The sequence below is a fragment of the Meles meles genome, chromosome 16 (genome assembly GCF_922984935.1).
Source record: "Meles meles chromosome 16, mMelMel3.1 paternal haplotype, whole genome shotgun sequence".
NCBI classification, from domain to species: domain Eukaryota; kingdom Metazoa; phylum Chordata; class Mammalia; order Carnivora; family Mustelidae; genus Meles; species Meles meles.
This window is the reverse complement of record NC_060081.1, coordinates 72919592-72937596: the sequence shown is the minus strand read 5'-3', so window position 1 is coordinate 72937596 and position 18005 is coordinate 72919592. Positions and strand designations below refer to the sequence as shown.

The 18005-nt window shown below is 52.5% G+C and overlaps 1 protein-coding gene across 7 annotated transcripts in view; it reads left to right on the top strand.

Moving 5' to 3' along the window:
* NFATC2 (nuclear factor of activated T cells 2) overlaps window positions 1-18005 on the top strand; it is a 156654-nt gene that overhangs the window by 20445 nt on the left and 118204 nt on the right. For 5 of the 7 annotated variants that reach the window (XM_045981376.1, XM_045981375.1, XM_045981372.1 and 2 more), the window contains exon 2: window positions 16055-17072. In XM_045981376.1, coding sequence (XP_045837332.1) covers window positions 16055-17072 — 1018 coding nt within the window. The remainder of the gene's footprint in view (window positions 1-16054; window positions 17073-18005) is intronic. The other 2 variants (XM_045981377.1, XM_045981378.1) reach the window with 1 other exon arrangement.

The following is an 18005-nucleotide window of genomic DNA, read 5'->3' as shown; positions in this document are numbered from 1 at the left end:
ACATCATAACAGATGCCTATTAGCTTGTGCAGTGACCCTCCAGCCCTCGCAGGTGGCTACGATTGTCACCCTTCTTTAAGAGGAGACAGTGAGGTGTGGAAAGGTGAAGGAATTTTCCCAAGAGAGCAGGCCTGGTAAACGGCAGAGCTGAAACACGAACCTGGCTGTCTTGCTCCAGAGCCCACGTTCTAAACTACCACGTGCAGGTTCATTTTGCGAGAGGCAAAGCAGCTTGTAGGGGGCCTGGCACTATGGCAAGACTGGAGTTTAAAACATTTACCAACAGAGTGATCTTGGGTGAGTCATTTAACCTCTTGGGACCTTGGTTTGCTTATCTATCAAATGGCTGAAATAATAGTATTTATCTTAGTGGGTTGTTTGCCTTGAATGGCTTGACGTATTTATTTACTTAAGGTTTATTTATTTATTTTAGAGAGGGAGAGAGAGAGAGAGGGAGGAAGTGGGAGGTGCAGAGGGAGGGAGAGAATCTTCAGCAGGCTCCATGCCCAGCACGGAGCCCAACGTGGGGCTTGACCTCACGACCCTGAGATCATAATTTGAGCCGAAATCAGGAGTCAGACACTCAGCTGACTGAGCCACTCAGACGCCCCTTGACCTATTTAAGTCAATACGGAGTGTGATTTGTTACTAGCATTTTATTAAACCCTTGGCTTTTAATAGAGGTGCTCAGTTAATGTGAGCCATTATTCATTTATTCATCTGTCTAACTATTGAGCTTCTATTATGTTAGATCCTGGGCTGTAATAGGGAGTAAGACCCAGGCCCTTCCCTCACCAAGCTAGAGACTCTAATTATGCTTCTCTGATTTTCTCTTGTCTAATGGCCTTGACTAATAATGCCTTCAGCCGTCTGCTACATAGTAGTGGGATTGGTAGGCACCCTTGCCTTGTCTCTGATCTGGGCGGGAATACCTTAGGTGTCCACTTTAGTACTGAAGGGTATGGATTTTATTATGTCAAGGAAGTACCTACCTGTTACTATTTTCTTGAGGGTTTTGCTTAAGAATGAGAGTTGAATTATGTCATAGAAATCTTAGGATCTATGGAAAAATGATTTTATTCTTCTTGGATCTATTTATATGCCGGCTTACACTGATCGATTTCCAAATATTGAACAATTCCTGATTTAAACCCCACTTGGTCACTTATGGTGGTGGGCTGGTGTCTGATAATATTTAAAGTTCCTCTTGGCAGTATTCATGAGTGATATTAGTCTGTTAGGTCCTTTTTGGTGTGCTCTTAGGTTTGGATTTCTTTCCTTTTCCATGCTCAGGAACAACGTGTTTATTGTTGGGACTATCCCATTTCTAAAGCTGTGATAGAATTCCCCTGTGAAGCCATCCGGACCTGGTGCCTTTTTATGGGGTTGTTCTCTGATTGCTGTCTCTCTTCTATTCTCTGTTATCTATGGGAATTGGTCTGCTTTGCACTTTCTGTGTCTACTGGAGTCAATTTTGGTAAGCCGTATCTTTCTAAGAAATTATCCATTTTATTTATCTAGGTTTTCAAATTTATTTGCTTAGAGGCATGCAAAGTACGACCCTTACCATACTTAGCCGTCTCCCTCAGCTGAAAAAAGTAACAGAAAGAACGAGGACAAAGTGGGGGGAGTCTTGACCAGTGCTCCTAACCTCATCACGGAGGGGAGAGAGGTGTGCTGGTTGTCAGTGGACAGATTAGAAGTTTCATTCCTTTGCATGTGCTCGTGAATTCAATGAAATGAATGAGTACTTCTCCCAATGTCTAAAACACTGGGAGAGATGGATGGTCCTGGGAGTCCCTATCACCTCTGGAAGTGCCCTATCCCCTCTGGACTGTGTTAGGGACTGACCCACTGGCAGTGATCACTGCTGGTAGGCCTCAGTGATAAGCTAATAACTGATAAGCTAATGCAAATGGCACCAACCTTGACCTTTCAGACCTCCTGGTCTTACAGAGTCAATTCTGGTGGTCCTTAAATGTTTGGGCCACAGCCCTTTTGCAAAGCTAATGAAAGCCACAGATCCCACATGCACACACACTGGAGGAGCACGTGTACACACATATCAGGCGTGTACACACTGCACACATACGTAACCCGTGCACGCCCCCCTCCCCTTCCCCTCTGCCCTCCCTGTGCCTTTCATACCGTTTTCAGGTAGACTCAGAAACCCCGCTGGAGCCCATCCCCTCTTGTCACCTGCATTTCCACTCAGGAACACCTGCTCTCAACCCATTCCCGGGGACAATTAAAACTTCATTCTTTCAGCAAACACTCGCTAAGTGCTGCTTTGGTGCCAGGCCCTGGAGGTGGAGGGGGGTGGTGTGTAGAGACAATTAGATGTGGTCCTCCCCTTGCCTGGCCCGCAGGCCAGTGTGGGACACAGGCTGGTAAACAAATAGAGACCAAGGAGGTGCCGGGATAGGGTATCGTGGGTTTTTTTCGGTGCTTGCTAAAAATAGAGTTCTACCCTAAGCAAGCAGCTTCGCTAAACACATGTGACATTCAGAGACATTGCTGTCTGTGTGGAGTTAAGGACGGGCCTTGTTAAGCCTGCTTTGTACAAATAGCGTCTCCAGGTGCAGCCAGGAAGGTGAAATGAGGGCTGGGGTTGAGCCGGCTGCCTTGTCCGGGAGGCGAAGGAAGTGGGGAGAAAGTTGCCCTAAGCATTCGTCACCACCGGACACATGTCATCCGGGCTTCCAAATTCAAGGTCCTTCGTCCTAATCCTATAAGGTGGAGGGGCGGGGGCTGAATATATTTGAAAAATGCAGCGTTGTGGCCGGTGGTTCTCAGTCTTGGCTGCGCGTTAGAATCGTTTGACCGCGCTTGGAACCAGGGAAGTCAGACCCTTTGCAGGTGCGTTACCTTTGCGGAGTCATGCGGCGGTTCATGGCAGGGAGGGTCTCGAACCCAGGCAGCTGGGGTCCTACAACTCAGCCGCAATGTCACGGACTCCAGTTTTGGGGGCATCGCAGGTATTGGAGCCCGGGCTGACTGCACCCCTTATATTGGATATTTACGGAATCATGAACTTGAGGTTTGCTGCTGTCCTCGGGATTATATTCTTACAGCAAAAGTCCCAATGATAAAGGACAGGGAATCAATGGGAGTTCTGCCATTTTTAATATTTTTTTCTGCTTCCCAGGGGATCGATGTGCATGCCTCCCGGCCCACGTGTTCCCCCAGCCCCAGAGGCCATTGGCTCAGTGGGTCGGAGCACCAGGTCTCAAATCAAATTTGAAATTGATTTGGCTTGAAATTCTGATTTGGATGCCTCCTACCTACATGACCTTGGCCAAGCAAAAGTCCCCGGCATTAGCAAGCACATACTAAGTTATTGCTAAGTGGATGGAGGAAAATTATTAGTGGTATGCCTAGGGACATGAGATTTTGCTTCTCTGGGCTTGTGTTTTCTTGCCTGTGCCGTGGGGATGGTGACGGCAGAGCTCACCTGCTGGGGCCGATGTGAGGGTACCGGGAGGCAGTGTTCTCGAAGCCTGTGTGGCAAGGCCGTGCAGAGATTGGGTGGCTGTGGCCTCCGGGAGAGTTTCCAGGTCTCCTGACTTCCTGCCTTGGATGAATTCTGAGCTTTAAGAGAAGACCTGCCTAGAATAAAGAAGATACTGGTCCTTGGGGAGGAGCATCTGGCTGTCGGGCTGGGGTGGGTGCTCTCTACCTTTTTTTTTTTTTTTTAATTTATTTATTTGACAGGCAGAGATCACAAGTAGGCAGAGAGGCTGAGAGAGAGAGGAGGAAGCAGGCTCCCCGCCCAGCAGAGAGCCCGATGTGGGGCTCCATCCCAGGACCCTGGGGTCATGACCTGAGCCGAAGGCAGAGGCTTTAACCCACTGAGCCACCCAGGCGCCCCAGGTGCTCTCTACCTTAACGCACCTTCCGTACTGACTGAAATACTGAGGCTCCTGCCTTAGTCCCAGAATGGGGCCGGCTGCAAAAACTTTCTCAGCTGTCCAGACTCCGGGGCTCGGAGATTTCCCCTGTGGCTGCCTTTCCCGGGGAGGCAAGGTTTTCCCAGGTGTCCTGCCCTGGCCCCATGGGACCCTTGAACCGGGGCCAGGAAGGAGCAGCCCTGGAAAGTGCAGTGTGATAGAAGCCTTGTGGCTTCCCCCCATGGAGGGACTTCCTCCTCCTTCCTCCCCAGCACAGGAAACAGCCACAGGCTCCGCAGAGCTCCAGCCAAACTTGGCTTCCCCAGGCTGGTGTGAGGTTTGTTTTTTCTGCTGACTGTTCAAACTGAGCTCGGGGAAGAAGGCGAGACTCGACCCTGGGGCTCTTCCCGGGATGGGTCAGGGGCTGTGTGCTTCCTTACCTGGAGCAGAGCCCGGTACGGCCCCCCCACCCCCAAAGCAAGAACAACTGCCTTTGACTTTTTGCTGAATTTTTGCAGTGAACTTTACCCATAATATGGAGACATAGAGAATTGATAGAGTTTCACATTCCCACCACCCAGCTCTAGTTCCGGGCGTAAGGCTCGCCCTTTACCCCTCCCCTCACTTACTCTCTGCACTCCTGCCCCCAGTTACTTTAAATCAAATTCCAGATGATACACTGTTTTTGTTAATAACCGGAGTGGTCGGTAGCTCTCCAAGATAAGGACTCGAGAAAAACCAAATGCCGTTATCCAACCGAAAACAGAACCATAATGACTCAATTTCAAATGTCTAGTTGCAAATTCCCCGCTTGCCTCACAAGGATCTTTTTTACAGTTAATTTGGCCAGATCAAGAGCCAAACGGAGCTTCATGTTGTATCTGGTGGATGTGACCACCATGTCTCCTTCTAGAAAGGTCCCCATCGGTCTGCTTTCTTGCTGTTTCTTTGCCGAAGAAACCAGGCCAGTTTTCCTGCACCATTCACCATGGGCTGGATTTGGCCGGTGGCATTCCTGGGTGTCTTTGAACATGTTCCTCTGTCCTTTACATTTCTTGTAAACTGGCATTTAGATGAAAAGCCCCATGGCTCAATTTTTAATGCGTCCCCCTCAACTGCCCCCATTGTGGGGGAGGGGATATATACCCGAAGGCAGGCCTTTGGAGAGACAAGCAAAGCGGAGAGAGAGGTGGCTTTTCCTGAGGTGGCATTTGGGACCCTCCCCGCCTCCTAATCTGAAGTTTGGGGGAAAAGCACATTTTCTCCTCTGGGCCTATTTTCGTTAAGATGCATTTCTAGGAGCCAGCCCTTCCCATGTGAATTTTAATTGAGCCATGCCTGGGTGAGCTCTCTGAAGGGAAGAAAGCCGCCTGCAAAGCTCAGGATTCATAAAGGCCCTTATCAAAACAAACCTGCTTGGGCACGCCTGCAGAAGGGGGGCAGTGTTAAATGAGGAGGGGAAACACGTGGTCTGCGGTGCCTGTAACCGTGACCGTAGACTACAGGCAGGGCCTGCTCACCTGCACGCTCCTGAGAAGGTGGGCCGCGGTCTGCCATCCCCAGAGGGTGACGTCACCTCTGTTGCCGGGGACAAAGGAGGAATGCCATTAATGACCAGGGTTGGAGGGGCCACTGATTTAGCATGCCCGCTCCTGGGAGCAGGGCACCACAATGAAAACTGCCCGGCGGGGGGGGTGGGGGGTGTAAATAAAGAACCTGTCCGTCAATCCGGTATTAATTTTAAATCTCTGCCCCTGGCCAGGATTTCAGGGGCCCCCACTGTTCTCAAGGGGGAAGTTTCCACTTGGAGTTCAAGTTGGCCAAAAAAAATGGGGGGGGACGACCAGCTTTTCACCAGCTGTGCCGGGGTTGTGGGACTGAAAGGGGGCAGCTTTGAGGGGCTGGCATGAGGGCGAGGGGGTGTTCGCTGAGCTGGCTGGAAAGCGTGCGCCCACCCGGGTCCCCTTGCTCAGGCCTGTGACGGAGAGCTGGGTTAGCCGTGGCCAGCGCTGTTTCTGAGGGAGGATTATCTGAAGTCTATTTCTGGTTAGTTCTGACCAGACCTTTCCTTCTCCTTTTGGTGAGGAAGCTGTCTGAGCTGTTCTCTGTCACGCACCGCATGACCCGTGTGGAGGGACGGTCTCTCCTGTTGGAAATGGGCCTCGCTAAGTCCCGTTCGGTCGCGCATGGCTGTCTTTAGGGGCCTTGTCGTCTGATGACCCGATAGATAAGTGATGGGTTCATCCTATGGGGAAGTACGACAAGGTGATAAAAAAAAAAAAGAAAGAAAGAAAATGTGGCCGCGCACACCAGACGGATGAATGTTAGAATGTTGGACGAAAGACACGATCTGTCCATCCTGGGGGATTTTATTTATGTGACACTCGAGAACAGGCAAACCCGGTCTGTGGTGCGAGAAGTCAGGCCGGGTGAGGGTGCCTGGCTGGTGTGGGGGGGGGGGGCACAAGGGGACCCTCGGGTGGGATGGAGAAAACGGCCTCTATCTTGAATGGCGGGTAACCGGATCCACGCGTGTGTATTGGTGCATTTTGCCGCGCTGGCAACGTCTCGGTTTGAACACCAGCTCTGGCCCTGATTGTTTTGTGATTTTGGGTGAATCTCTGCACCCTTAAGCCCCCGTTTCTCTCTCTGTAACACAAAGGACTTGATGACACCTGCCTCCCGGCGCGGGGAGCGTATGAGCTGCGGAGACGGAGGCAGCAGGCGGGAAGTAGACCGAGGGAGGTCTGCGATGAGTAGACCGAGGGAGGTCTCGGAACTTCTTGAAACAGGAGGGGCCCTTGGGATGCCTCCACCAGCAAGAGTGGGTCTTCCCACCCCAGTGCGAGGATGGAGATGAGGCCCGCTGTCTGCCCGACGCCTGGACCCTGCCGCCACCATCCAAAAGCTGACCTCCAGGCCCGTGGGCTGCGGATCCCGTACGCCTCTCCATCCCTCCCCAGAAGGACTGTGTGTCCACCGGCGGGTGCGTGTGGCTTCGCACACAGCCATGCCGGCAGCCGGTCTGTGAGGCCCATGGCTTGCAAACCATCCTGGGTCTTGTGTCCCGGGTGCCTGGCCTCATGGCAGGCTGCCTGGGAAGGGGGACCGAGCCTTCTTTTCTGTCCCATCTGGTGAAGGCAGACAGCTGTCTTCGCTGGGACATGGTCAGCAAAGAGCAGAGCATTTAAGCTGGCTTTTTCCAGCGGTTCCACATGGCGAGACAGGATGGTAAACTGCCTTTCTTCCCTTTCTGGAATTTCTGGACCTGACTTATCTGGATGGAATTTCTCGCCTTTCATGCCCTGCGTCTGTGTATGTCATCTCCGAGGGACGAGTGTGACAGCCAGATTCCCCGTCATCACACACACACACACACACATACACAACTCACAGATGGGGAACCCAACGGCCGTTCTGTGTGCGTGCACACGGTGGGGGCCGCAGGGACCTGGGACGGGGGGGACGGGGCTTTGGGGAAAGTTCACTGAGCGCTGAACTCACTACTGGGGGGCGAAGCTTGAGGAGCTTTGCGAAGAAGGGCTTTGCTCCGGGTGGTGCAGCCCACCAGGAGCTCCTTGGGTGACCCCTCTCAGCCCCCAACACACGGTGGCTTCTCCGCTCTCCTCCGGCCGCACTCTGTGGGGCCAGGCTGTGGCATCCTCAGCGCTGCCGTGGCAGCAGACTGTGATGACTCAGACCCCGGGCCTGGGACTCGCACCACCTTGGGGCGTGAGCTCATCAGGCCACTGTCCACCACCTCAGACAGGGACGGCCCGCAGCCCCGGGGCCTGGCTGCCAGGCCGAGGGGCGTCTGGCTTCTGGGCTATGACCTGGCTCCTGCCTCCCGGTCCTTCAGGCCTGAAGTCCTTCTCCTTGTGCCCTCCCCTCCCCCAAAGGACAGACCCTGTCCTGTAGTGGTTCCCTACCAGGGTTTCTATTTCGGTCATTCTATTCTGCTTCCTGAAAATTCCACCCCCCCCCCCCCCGGTAGCTCTAGGCAGAGATGTTCTCTTGCTGTTCCTTTTTTTTTCAAAAGCGATCTGTTGGCTGGTGGGTTGGCACCAAAAGGCCGCCTCAGACTTGGCCGTGTGTCCCCGAGGGTGAGCAACAGGCCTGTGAGAGGCTCCAGGAGGAGAGGCGCTGGCAGAGACCACCGTGTGGCCTCAGTGGGATTTTAAAATAAATTGTTGACTCGATTCCGGGGCAAATGGAGGGACTGTGAATATTTCAGAGGAAAGGAATCTATGTCCTTAGCTGTCGGTTGCCTTCTGATGGAGCTCCCAGAGCAGCTCTAACTTTTGAGGTGCCTCATAATCCCAGGCTTGGGGTTAAGGGGTCACCATCCCAGACAGCCCCTTTCGTGAATAGCAGGCTAGAATGACGGTTAGGAAGTGAGGGCGGAGGAGCCAGACAACCCCTTAGAAGCTGTGTGACCTCGGGAAAATTAATCACCCTCTCTGAGCCTCATTTTCCCGTGGTCAAATGTGGAAACTGTATCACCTGCTTCATAGGGTTTTTTTTTTTTTCTTAAAGATTTTATTTATTTATCCGACAGAGAGATCACAAATAGGCAGAGAGGCAGGCAGAGAGAGAGAGAGAGGGAAGCAGGGTCCCTGCTGAGCAGAGAGCCCGATGCGGGACTCGATCCCAAGACCCTGAGATCATGACCTGAGCCGAAGGCAGCAGCTTAACCCACTGAGCCACCCAGGTGCCCCCTTCATAGGGTTCTTAAGAGACAAACATTCAATACGTACTCGGTGGTTCTTGGTATAAAGTAAGTGGTATAGACACGTTAACTAGCATCCGTTTTTGTAACGGCGAGTAGCTTACCGAGTCACTCACACTTTAGTCAGATTTAGTTGATCAGCTCCCAGAAGACCGAGGGGAAAGAGTAAAAGCATAAAATGGAAGGGGTATTGGAGGCTTTCTTGACATACTCCCCGTATTTTTTGAAGGCTAGCTGAAAAAGGTTTCCCAAAGTACTGATTAATCCATCTTATTTTTATTTTTTATTTTTTAAGATTTTATTTATTTACTTGAGAGAGAGCGAGCAAGCATGGGCAAGGTGAGGGGCAGAGGGAGAAGCAGACCCCCTGCTGAGCAGGAGGCCCCCAATGTGGGGCCTGATCCCGAAACTCTGGACCTGAACTGAAGGCGGATGCCCAACCGACTGAGCCACCGAGGTGCCCCCATCTTATTTTTATTAAAAAAATTTTTTTTTAAAGATTTTATTTATTTATTTGACAGAGGGAGATCACAAGTAGGCAGAGAGGCAGGCAGAGAGAGAGAGGATAGAGCAGGCTCCCCACCGAGCAGACAGCCTGGTGCGGAACTCGATCCCAGGACCCTGAGATCATGACCCGAGCCGAAGGCAGAGGCTTAACCCACTGAGCCACCCAGGTGCTCCCCCCATCTTATTTTTATAAAACATTCTTCCCTTTTTCTTTTAAGTAGGCCCTACGTGATCGTGGGGCTCGAACTCAGGACCCCGAGATCAAGAGTCACACGTTCCACTGACTGAGCCAGCTGGGCTCCCCACCCTTCTTTCTTTTAATGCGTTTGGAGGCACTGGGGGCTAGTGTGTGTCATGCTGGCAAGTCGTGAAATAAAGCAGTGAGAGCCCAGAAATGGTGGAATTTGCGTTTACAAAGTCTCTCTGCCAATGATAATAATAACGCCACCACCACCAGCACCACGCTGATAGATCTCATTCCTTGGGGGCTTATTCTGTGTGTTTCAAGCTTCATGTGGACTTGGTGCATTGTCACTGACCTCATCACCGTGAGGACTAGGGGGTCCCCCTGGGCACACAGCTGAGGGATGGGGCAGTGGCGCCGGGGTCCCCTAACTCTGTGCTGCGAGACCTGGATCTCAGTGGGGGCACCTTGCTGAGGTGGGGTTGGTGGGCGGTCTCCCTGGCGATCTTGTCCTGCAGTCCTCTCACAATGGTCAGAGGCCTCCCCACACATGCACAGGGCCCGGATACTGGCGGGGAGCCCCCCGGAAAGCCGAGGAAGGGGACAGTGCTGAGAATCGGGAATTCCAATGTCTGCTGCAGAAATAATGCACCTGCTGGGGATGACGGTGGGCAGACGTCCCCTTGCCGAATCATTTTGGGTGGGAGGGCCTGGACGAATGCTCCCATCGGTCTTGGGACCTCTGCCGTGTGCAGGCCCTGGGTGTGGCCCCAGGGCTGTATAACATAGAATAGGGGTTCTCAGCTGGCGTGGGGTGTCCCCAATGCCTGGGGACATTTTTAGTTGTCAGGACAGGGAGAAAGGTGGGGCTATTACTGACATTGATTAGAATTCGGGGTGCTGTCGAACACCCCACAGCCTGAAACAAAAGAATTATCTCGCCCTGAATGCTTCTGGTTCCAAGGTTGAGAATCCCTTGCCTGGTGCTTGATGGTGCTCTTGGCCTGCCCGGGTTCAGGCGGTGGGACCTCGGGCAAGTCCATTCACTTCCTTGTGTCTCAGTTTCCTTATCTGTAATGGGGGTACACAGTGCCCACCTCATAGGTGGTTGTGAGCATGGGATAATTCACTGCATGCCTAGCATGTAAGTTCTCTAGCGGCTTTTGAGGTTTATTATTATTAATGAGGTATTTTGAGGCTTATTATTATTAATGACTTATGACCCCTATCTGCCTTCAGAAATTTCAGGCTAGTAGGGCGAGAGACAAGTAAACTGTAATCGATAGACTTCATGACATGATTCTGTAGGTTCTGTAGGATCTAGTCCAGTCTGGACTAAGGAATCAGGGAGGGCCTCTAGGAGGAGGTGGCCCAAGCGTAATCTTGATCAACAAATAATGGCTGGCTTAGAAGTGAGGACAGGAGGTTTGAAACGGAGCTCCTGGCAAGGGGAAGAGCATGTGCAAAGACATGGAGGCACAGAGGACTTAGAACAGCAGCCACTGAGTGCCCTGTCACGGCTTCTACCTTCTTCCTCTCCCTGGGTACTGCTGCCTTATGTAAGGGCTGGGCCTCTCCCACGGCAGATGAGGTGGTTTTAAGTGGCCCACTGATGAGTACCTTGCACGTAACTGGTGCCATTTTTTTTTTTTTTGGTGGTGATACTTTGCTTCGAATGAGCCCAAGGTAGGGTCTCAGTTGGGTGCCGCTGTGTCTTTAATACCTTTCTTTCTAGCACTTGCCATTCCCTCCCCGCTCCAGCTCCAGCCTTCAAAAAGGCAGGCTTACTGGGGTTGTGGAAATATTCTACATCTTTATTGTGGTTGTGGTTACAAGGGTGTATAACATTTGGCAAAACTCATCAAACTCTCCGTAGTCAAAATCTGTATATGTAAGTTCTACCTCCATAAAAAGAGAGCATTCAGGGGCAGAAAACGGGTGGGCCTCCCGGTAGAGCCTTTGGCCAGCCACAGTGTCTTGAATCTTGAATTTAGTAACTTTTATTTTTATTGTGTTTTTAACCCTACCTTCTGTTTATGGAGACGACACAGATTTTCCATTTGTGGCAGTGGTATAAAGTTTCCTTTTAAAATTAAAAAAAAAAAGTACTATGTGAGTGAATTTAAATATAGAACTATTAAGTAAATAATATTTACCGGTGGTATAGGGATATCACAAAGATCACGCAAGTGGTAAAAAGAGTGAGATTTTTGGGAACCCTCCTGAAAATCTGGTGGTTCTAGGATGAAATTCACTTCGCCCCGTGGCTGTGTGGGCATGGCCGTGACCCTGAGGGGCTGGCTGTGTAGGGGGCAGAATTACTGTGTAAGGAGGGCGAGCTGAGAATCCTAGCTGCTCACACAAGTGTGTTCACGATGAGCCTGGGATATTGACTGTCAGGCACCCAGAGGGCCGAGAACGGAGCGATGATAAATTACCTTCACATTCCCTGCTTGGTGTGAAACTTGCAGAATCTCGAGAGGAAAACGGGAACGGAAAAACCTCTGCTGCTTGGATTAATTAAAACCAGCGTAAATGCTCTGGATGCTTTTGCTGAGCAAACGGTCCTTTCTGTTTTGTGTGGCTGCCAGCGAGTGTGAGTGCTGTGTGTTTCCGTGGCCGAGTTTCAGCGGCTGCTCACGTCAGGCCTGAGGGGGTGTTCCTGATGAGACGTGATGCCGTTCATCTGATAAGGCCGGAATTTTTGCTAAGAGACTTTTTGTGGTTTGTTGGGCTGGTTCACAGGGTAGTGGATTATCAGAATGTTGTCAGACATGGATATGATGTTGATCTCTCGCTAGATTAAAAATCTGCCCTCTCTTACCTGCCGGGAAGGGGTGTGTGTGTGTGTGCGTGTGTGCGTGCGCGCGCACGCACATAGATACAAGTTGTGATCCTCTGCTCTTGGTAAGAACTCGAGACCCTACACACCGCAGCTACAAAACACAAAAGATTTCACAGCTGGAAGTAACCAAGGAAACCGATGTAGTCTAGTGCTGTCCTGTGAACGGGAAGGTTGAGACATGCCCCCGGTGAGGGACTTTTCCCAGGTCACAAAGCTAGTTAGTGGCCTGGTAGGACTAGATCCTCCATTTCCTGCTTCTGTGTATCCTGTATAGCCTGTCATGTCACCTCCATGCCCGGCCACCTTTAAAATAAAATAAAAACACGCTTCTTTTGGGAATTGTATTTCTTTTCTCGAGGTCATCCAGAAATCAGTCTCCTTTCTGCCATGCCTCTGGGGCCCGATTACTTAGTTCCCTTCCCCGGAGGAAGTCACTGTTACCTGCAGCTTCCAGAGAGAGCCTATGTAGAGAGCAGCTGTGTGTGTGTGTGTGTTGTGCGTGCGTGTGCGTGTGTGTGTGTGTGTGTGCGCGTACATTCTTTTAGCCTCTGTTTTTATGCTGTGTTTGCTGTATGTACCTTGCTTTTCTCCTTTGACTCTGTATCTTGCGGTCTTTCCAAATCAGTGCAGAAAGAACTCTTCCAACCCTTTATCTAGCGGTACTGTATCCCATTGTGTGAATAAACAAGAACTCAACCCATCCCCCACTGACGAACATTAGGATGCTTCCCGTCTTTCTGGAGTACAAACAGGGCAGTATGCATTTTTTAAGACTTTATTTACTTGAGAGAGAGTGAGAGAGCGAGCACAAGCAGGAGGAGGGGTAAAGGAAGAGGGAGAACAGACTCCCCTCTGAGCAGGGAGCCTGATGCGGGGCTCGATCCCAGGTCCCTGAGATTACGACCTGAGCCAGAGGCAGACGCTTAATTGACCGAGCCACCCAGGCGCCCCCCAAATAGGCCACTATTAACTAATCTTATGCATACTTCATTTTGCACATAAGAGGGTTTAGCTGCAGGATAAATTTCTAAGGCAAGATTGTTTGGTTCTAAGGATACGTATGTTGGAATTTTGATAGATATTACCAAATTACCCTCTGCAGGTTATATCTTTCTATCTTTTGAGTTGGATATTAGCATCTTTGAATAGCAGTTAAAATATGTCATATAGACTTTTGTGAACTCACTTTAAAAAAATTCATTCAGCCAACCAACACATGTGGGGGGAGGGTCCTGTCCCAGTGCTAGGAGTACATTAGGTGGGAAAAGAGTCCTCACAGAATTTGCTGCTGGTAGGGGTGGAGCTGGAGGTTGGGAGAGAGGCAGGCAATAAACAGGTAACTTCAGAATTACTTAAGTGGAATTTTGGGAAGTGTATGGAGCAGAACAGAGAAGCATGAGTGGGCTCTGATCTAGCCAAGGAGACCAGGAAGCCTTCCCTAGCGCATGACACTTCAGCTGGAAGGAATGAGTAGCTTTAGCTATGTAGAGAAGGGGCCTGGGTGTGGTGGTGGTGGCGGGGAGGACCTGTTGTGGCAGAGGGAACAGCTGTTGTGGCAGGGGGAACAGCGAGTGCAAAGGTCCTGAGGCAGAAAGGAGGTAGGTGCTTTATAAGAACAGAAAGGCAGCCAGTTTGGTTGGAGTCCTAGGAGAGATGTGGGAGAGTAGAGCGAGTGGAGGCCAGAGGTGGCAGGCAGGGCTTGGCCAGGCTGGCCTAGTTGAGGTGGTTTATCTTTACCCTAAGAGCTGTGGGAAGCCATTTCTGGGCTCTCACCAGGGGTGGGGACACCATCTGGACCCCATGAGATCAGCACAGCTAAACCAGGCAGCATTTAGTCCAGGATGGTCCAGAAAGGGCACCAGGAGGTTGAGGATCTCCCACGTAGGCACCTTGGCTCCCCAAGGCAAGGACTGGTCACACAACTTTAGGAAGAGGTCCCATTTCGGGCTTGATGGACCTCGGGCATGCTTCTTCGGCTGTTTGCCCAGTCACTCAGCAAATGTTTACAGACAGCCTGTGCTAGGTGACTGGCAAACAATGCCGAACCTCAGCAGATAATGGTTCCAAGTCTGGTGTAGCATAGTCTAGTGTGCTGGTTCAGCTTCCGTAAAGGGCCGGATAACCGATATTTTAGGTTTTGTGGGCCATAGAGTATCTGTCGTAATGATCAACTCTACTGCCGTAGTGCAACTCCAAGCTATAGACCATATGTAAACAAATAGGTGCATGGGTGCATTCCAATAAAACTTTATTTAGAAACACAGTCTGTGGGCCAGATCTGGCCCAGGAGCTGCAGCTTGCCTGCCCCCTATCTGTGGGCATGAGAGTCCCTTCACAGATAATACCTGACATGGTGTGAGCTGGTTAGCAGGTTAGCAGAGGAAAGATGGCAGGGGTAAAGAGTGGAGAGTGAATTAAGGGAAGTAGCCACGAGAAGATCTCGGCAGGTAGAGTTTCCAGCGGAATGAACAGCCCTCGAGAGCTTTAAGGTGGAAGCTACTTAAAGAACAGCGAAAGGGTTAGCGGGGCTGTTGGTGAGTCAGGGTGGGAAACGGGGAGGTACGAGTGGCCGGGTGGGCCAGGGCTCAGGGACAAGTGTGTTAAGGACTTCAGATCACATCGGGGGAAGCTTTGAAACTCTGTGGGGTATTTCAAGAGGCTGCTGCGTGGCGAACAGACTGGAAGGACGAGGGTACAGTGGTGAGCCCAGGGAGGAGGTGCCTAGAGTCCAGGTGAGAGAGGATGGCTGGTGGCTTAGGGCAGGGGCGTTGTGGTGGAGAGGGAGACAGGTGTGCCTGTGGCTTATGTTTTGAGAGTAGAGCCATCAGGATTCGCTATGGATTAGACAGAAGGTGGGTGAGAGAGAGGAGTCCGGCTGACCCAAGCCCCGGCACGGAGGGTGGAGAGGCCTCTGCTGAGTGGGGGAGCTCGATGTGGGTCAGGGTGGCCGGGAGGAACAGCGCCTTCCCTCACTCGGTCCACTCTCTGGCGTGGGTCCTTTCACAGTGGCAGCAGAAGGCCGCTACTAGAGAAAAATGAGATCCTTCTGGACCCACTGTTTTCAATAGCTTGGGAGACTCTAGAGCCATGGCTCTGCCTTTTGAGGGCAAGGGGCTTGTCTGTGGGATTTCTCATCCTGCAATTTCCGTGTCTTCGGGTGAATCTCTTCCCCTCCCTGGGCCGCAGCTTCCCCATCTGTAAAATGGCACGAGATGAGACATGACGCAGAAGCCCTCATTCTAAACTAAGCCACTAGGTACACTCGAGCGTGAAGGGCTGGGATTTGAACCCAGAGCCCCTCCGACTCCAGAACTGTGTGGTCTCCCCCTCCATCCCGTGGCTGTGTCACACGTGCGGAATGATGAGATAAGCCTAGGTCTGTGGCTTCTAAACCATGGTTTGTGACCCACTGGTGGGCCAGGAAGTCTGTTGCATGAGTTACGACCAGCATTTAAACCAAATAACCCCATCCAAGAGGAAAGATAAGAGTGCACTGTATGTAGCAGGGTAAGTATTGTTTTGCGAAGCTTTTGTTTCAGTCTCCGGTACATACCGTGTGACCCGAGTTGTGAAATACAGTGCACCTCTCCCAGGGGTTCCACGGAACCACACGTTCGGAGACCGCGGGCCCAGGGCATCCTGCACGACTCAGACGAGCTGTGCTCCGTGCACCTGCGCTAAAACCTGGCCGCCTCCGTGTCTCTCTTCAAGGAACCTGGGATGAAACGGCCTCCCTTTCCTCTGCCGAGGGGAGGAGGCTCCAGCTTGGGGTTTGGTGTGGCGGGGATTAGAAAGAACAAAAACAAAAAAGCAGGAGACGAAACCCAGCCTGCGATTGTTCTGCACGGGAGTTCTGTTTTAGAGGCTTAAAAAGACCCCCTCCCCCCTTCTCTTTCCAGAAGAACCGAATGCACATAAGGTCGCCAGCCCACCCTCCAGACTCGCATACCCTGATGAAGTCCTGGACTATGGCCTCAAGCCATACAGCCCCCTCCCCAGTCTCCCTGGCGAACCCCCCGGCGGATTCGGAGAGCCGGATAGGGTAGGGCCGCAGAACTTTCTGAGCCCGGCGGCCAAGCCAGCGGGGGCCTCGGGCCTGAGCCCTCGGATCGAGATCACTCCATCTCATGAACTGATGCAGGCAGGGGGCCCCCTCCGCGGCAGAGACACTGGCCTGCTGGGGGAGCAGCCGCCCCTGGCCGGCGTGGCCGCCAGCCCGCGGTTCACCCTGCCCGTGCCTGGCTTCGAGGGCTACCGCGAGCCGCTTTGCTTGAGCCCCGCTAGCAGCGGCTCCTCTGCGAGCTTCATTTCCGACACCTTCTCCCCCTACACCTCGCCCTGCGTCTCGCCCAATAACGGCGGGCCCGAGGACCTGTGTCCGCAGTTTCAAAACATCCCTGCTCATTATTCCCCCAGAACCTCGCCAATAATGTCACCTCGAACCAGCCTCGCTGAGGACACCTGCCTGGGCCGCCACTCGCCCGTGCCCCGTCCGGCCTCCCGCTCCTCGTCGCCTGGTGCCAAGCGGAGGCATTCGTGTGCCGGGGCCTTGGTTGCCCCGCTGCCCGGAGCCTCACCCCAGCGCTCCAGGAGCCCCTCGCCGCAGCCCCGGGACGACGGCGCCCCCGCTGGGTACCCCCCCACGGCTGGCTCTGCCGTCCTCATGGATGCCCTGAACAGCCTCGCTGCGGACTCGCCTTGTGGCATTCCCCCCAAGATGTGGAAGACGAGCCCCGACCCCTCGCCGGTGTCCACCGCCGCCCCGCCCAAGGCCGGCCTGCCCCGCCACATCTACCCGGCCGTGGAGTTCCTGGGGCCCTGCGAGCAGGAAGAGGGGAGGAGCTCGGCCCCCGAGTCCATCTTGCTGGTGCCACCCACCTGGCCCAAGCAGCTGGTGCCTGCCATTCCCATCTGCAGGTGAGCGGGCTGGGGAGACGGTCTGGTCCGTGGGTTACTCCCGGGGGGCTTTTTCTGGGTCGGGGCGTGTGGTTTAGAGGCCTCTAGACAGGGTTTACATCCTGGCTCTCCACTTACTGCCTGTGAGATCTTGGCAAGGAAGTTAAATTCTCCCAGCTGTGGTTTCCCCATCTGGAAGAGAGACCTTTGGGTACCCAGTGAAGGACAAGCACCTAAGTCACCAGGCGGTGGGCACGAGGATGCCTGCCATCGCTCACAGGACGCCTGGCTGGTTTGTGCATTCCCCGAACGGGTGTTTATCAGATACCTGCTCTGGGCCAGGCAGCCACCATTACAGGTGTTGGGGAGCCCGCGGTGAACAAAATGGGCAGAAATTTCTGTCTTCGGAGAGCTGACGTTCTGGGAAGCACAGAGCAAGCCTTCATGTGTGGAATTTACTGTCCTCTTATAAGAGGCCTTGCTGTTTGTGGGTAGCTGCTCTGTGCCCCAGGACTGCAGTCAGCACTCCAGACCTCCTACAAAAAGAAAGTGGGAGCCCTAATCCTCAAGGAGCTTCAGATAGCAGTACATGGAAGAGACGCAGATCGATGGCGGCACCAGGGTTTCAGGGTCTGTCCAGACTGGATTTGGGTCCTGGTTCTGCCACTCACCGGCTGTGTGGTCATGGGCATTTCTGGTGCTGCCCTCCCTGCTGTGCCCACAGCAGGCATCACTAATCATGCAGGGCCACTTTCTTATTGAGCACCTTTTCGATGCCATTCCCAGAGCAGGCATTGCTAATCAATCAGGAACTCCCTTTCTCATTGAGCACCAGACTAAACCTTAGCTCATTCCCTATGAGATGAGGATAATAATAGTCTCACCTCAGCATGGTTTTTTTGGTTTTTGTTTTTTTTTGCAAGGATTGGGTGAGAGGATATATATCAAATCCTT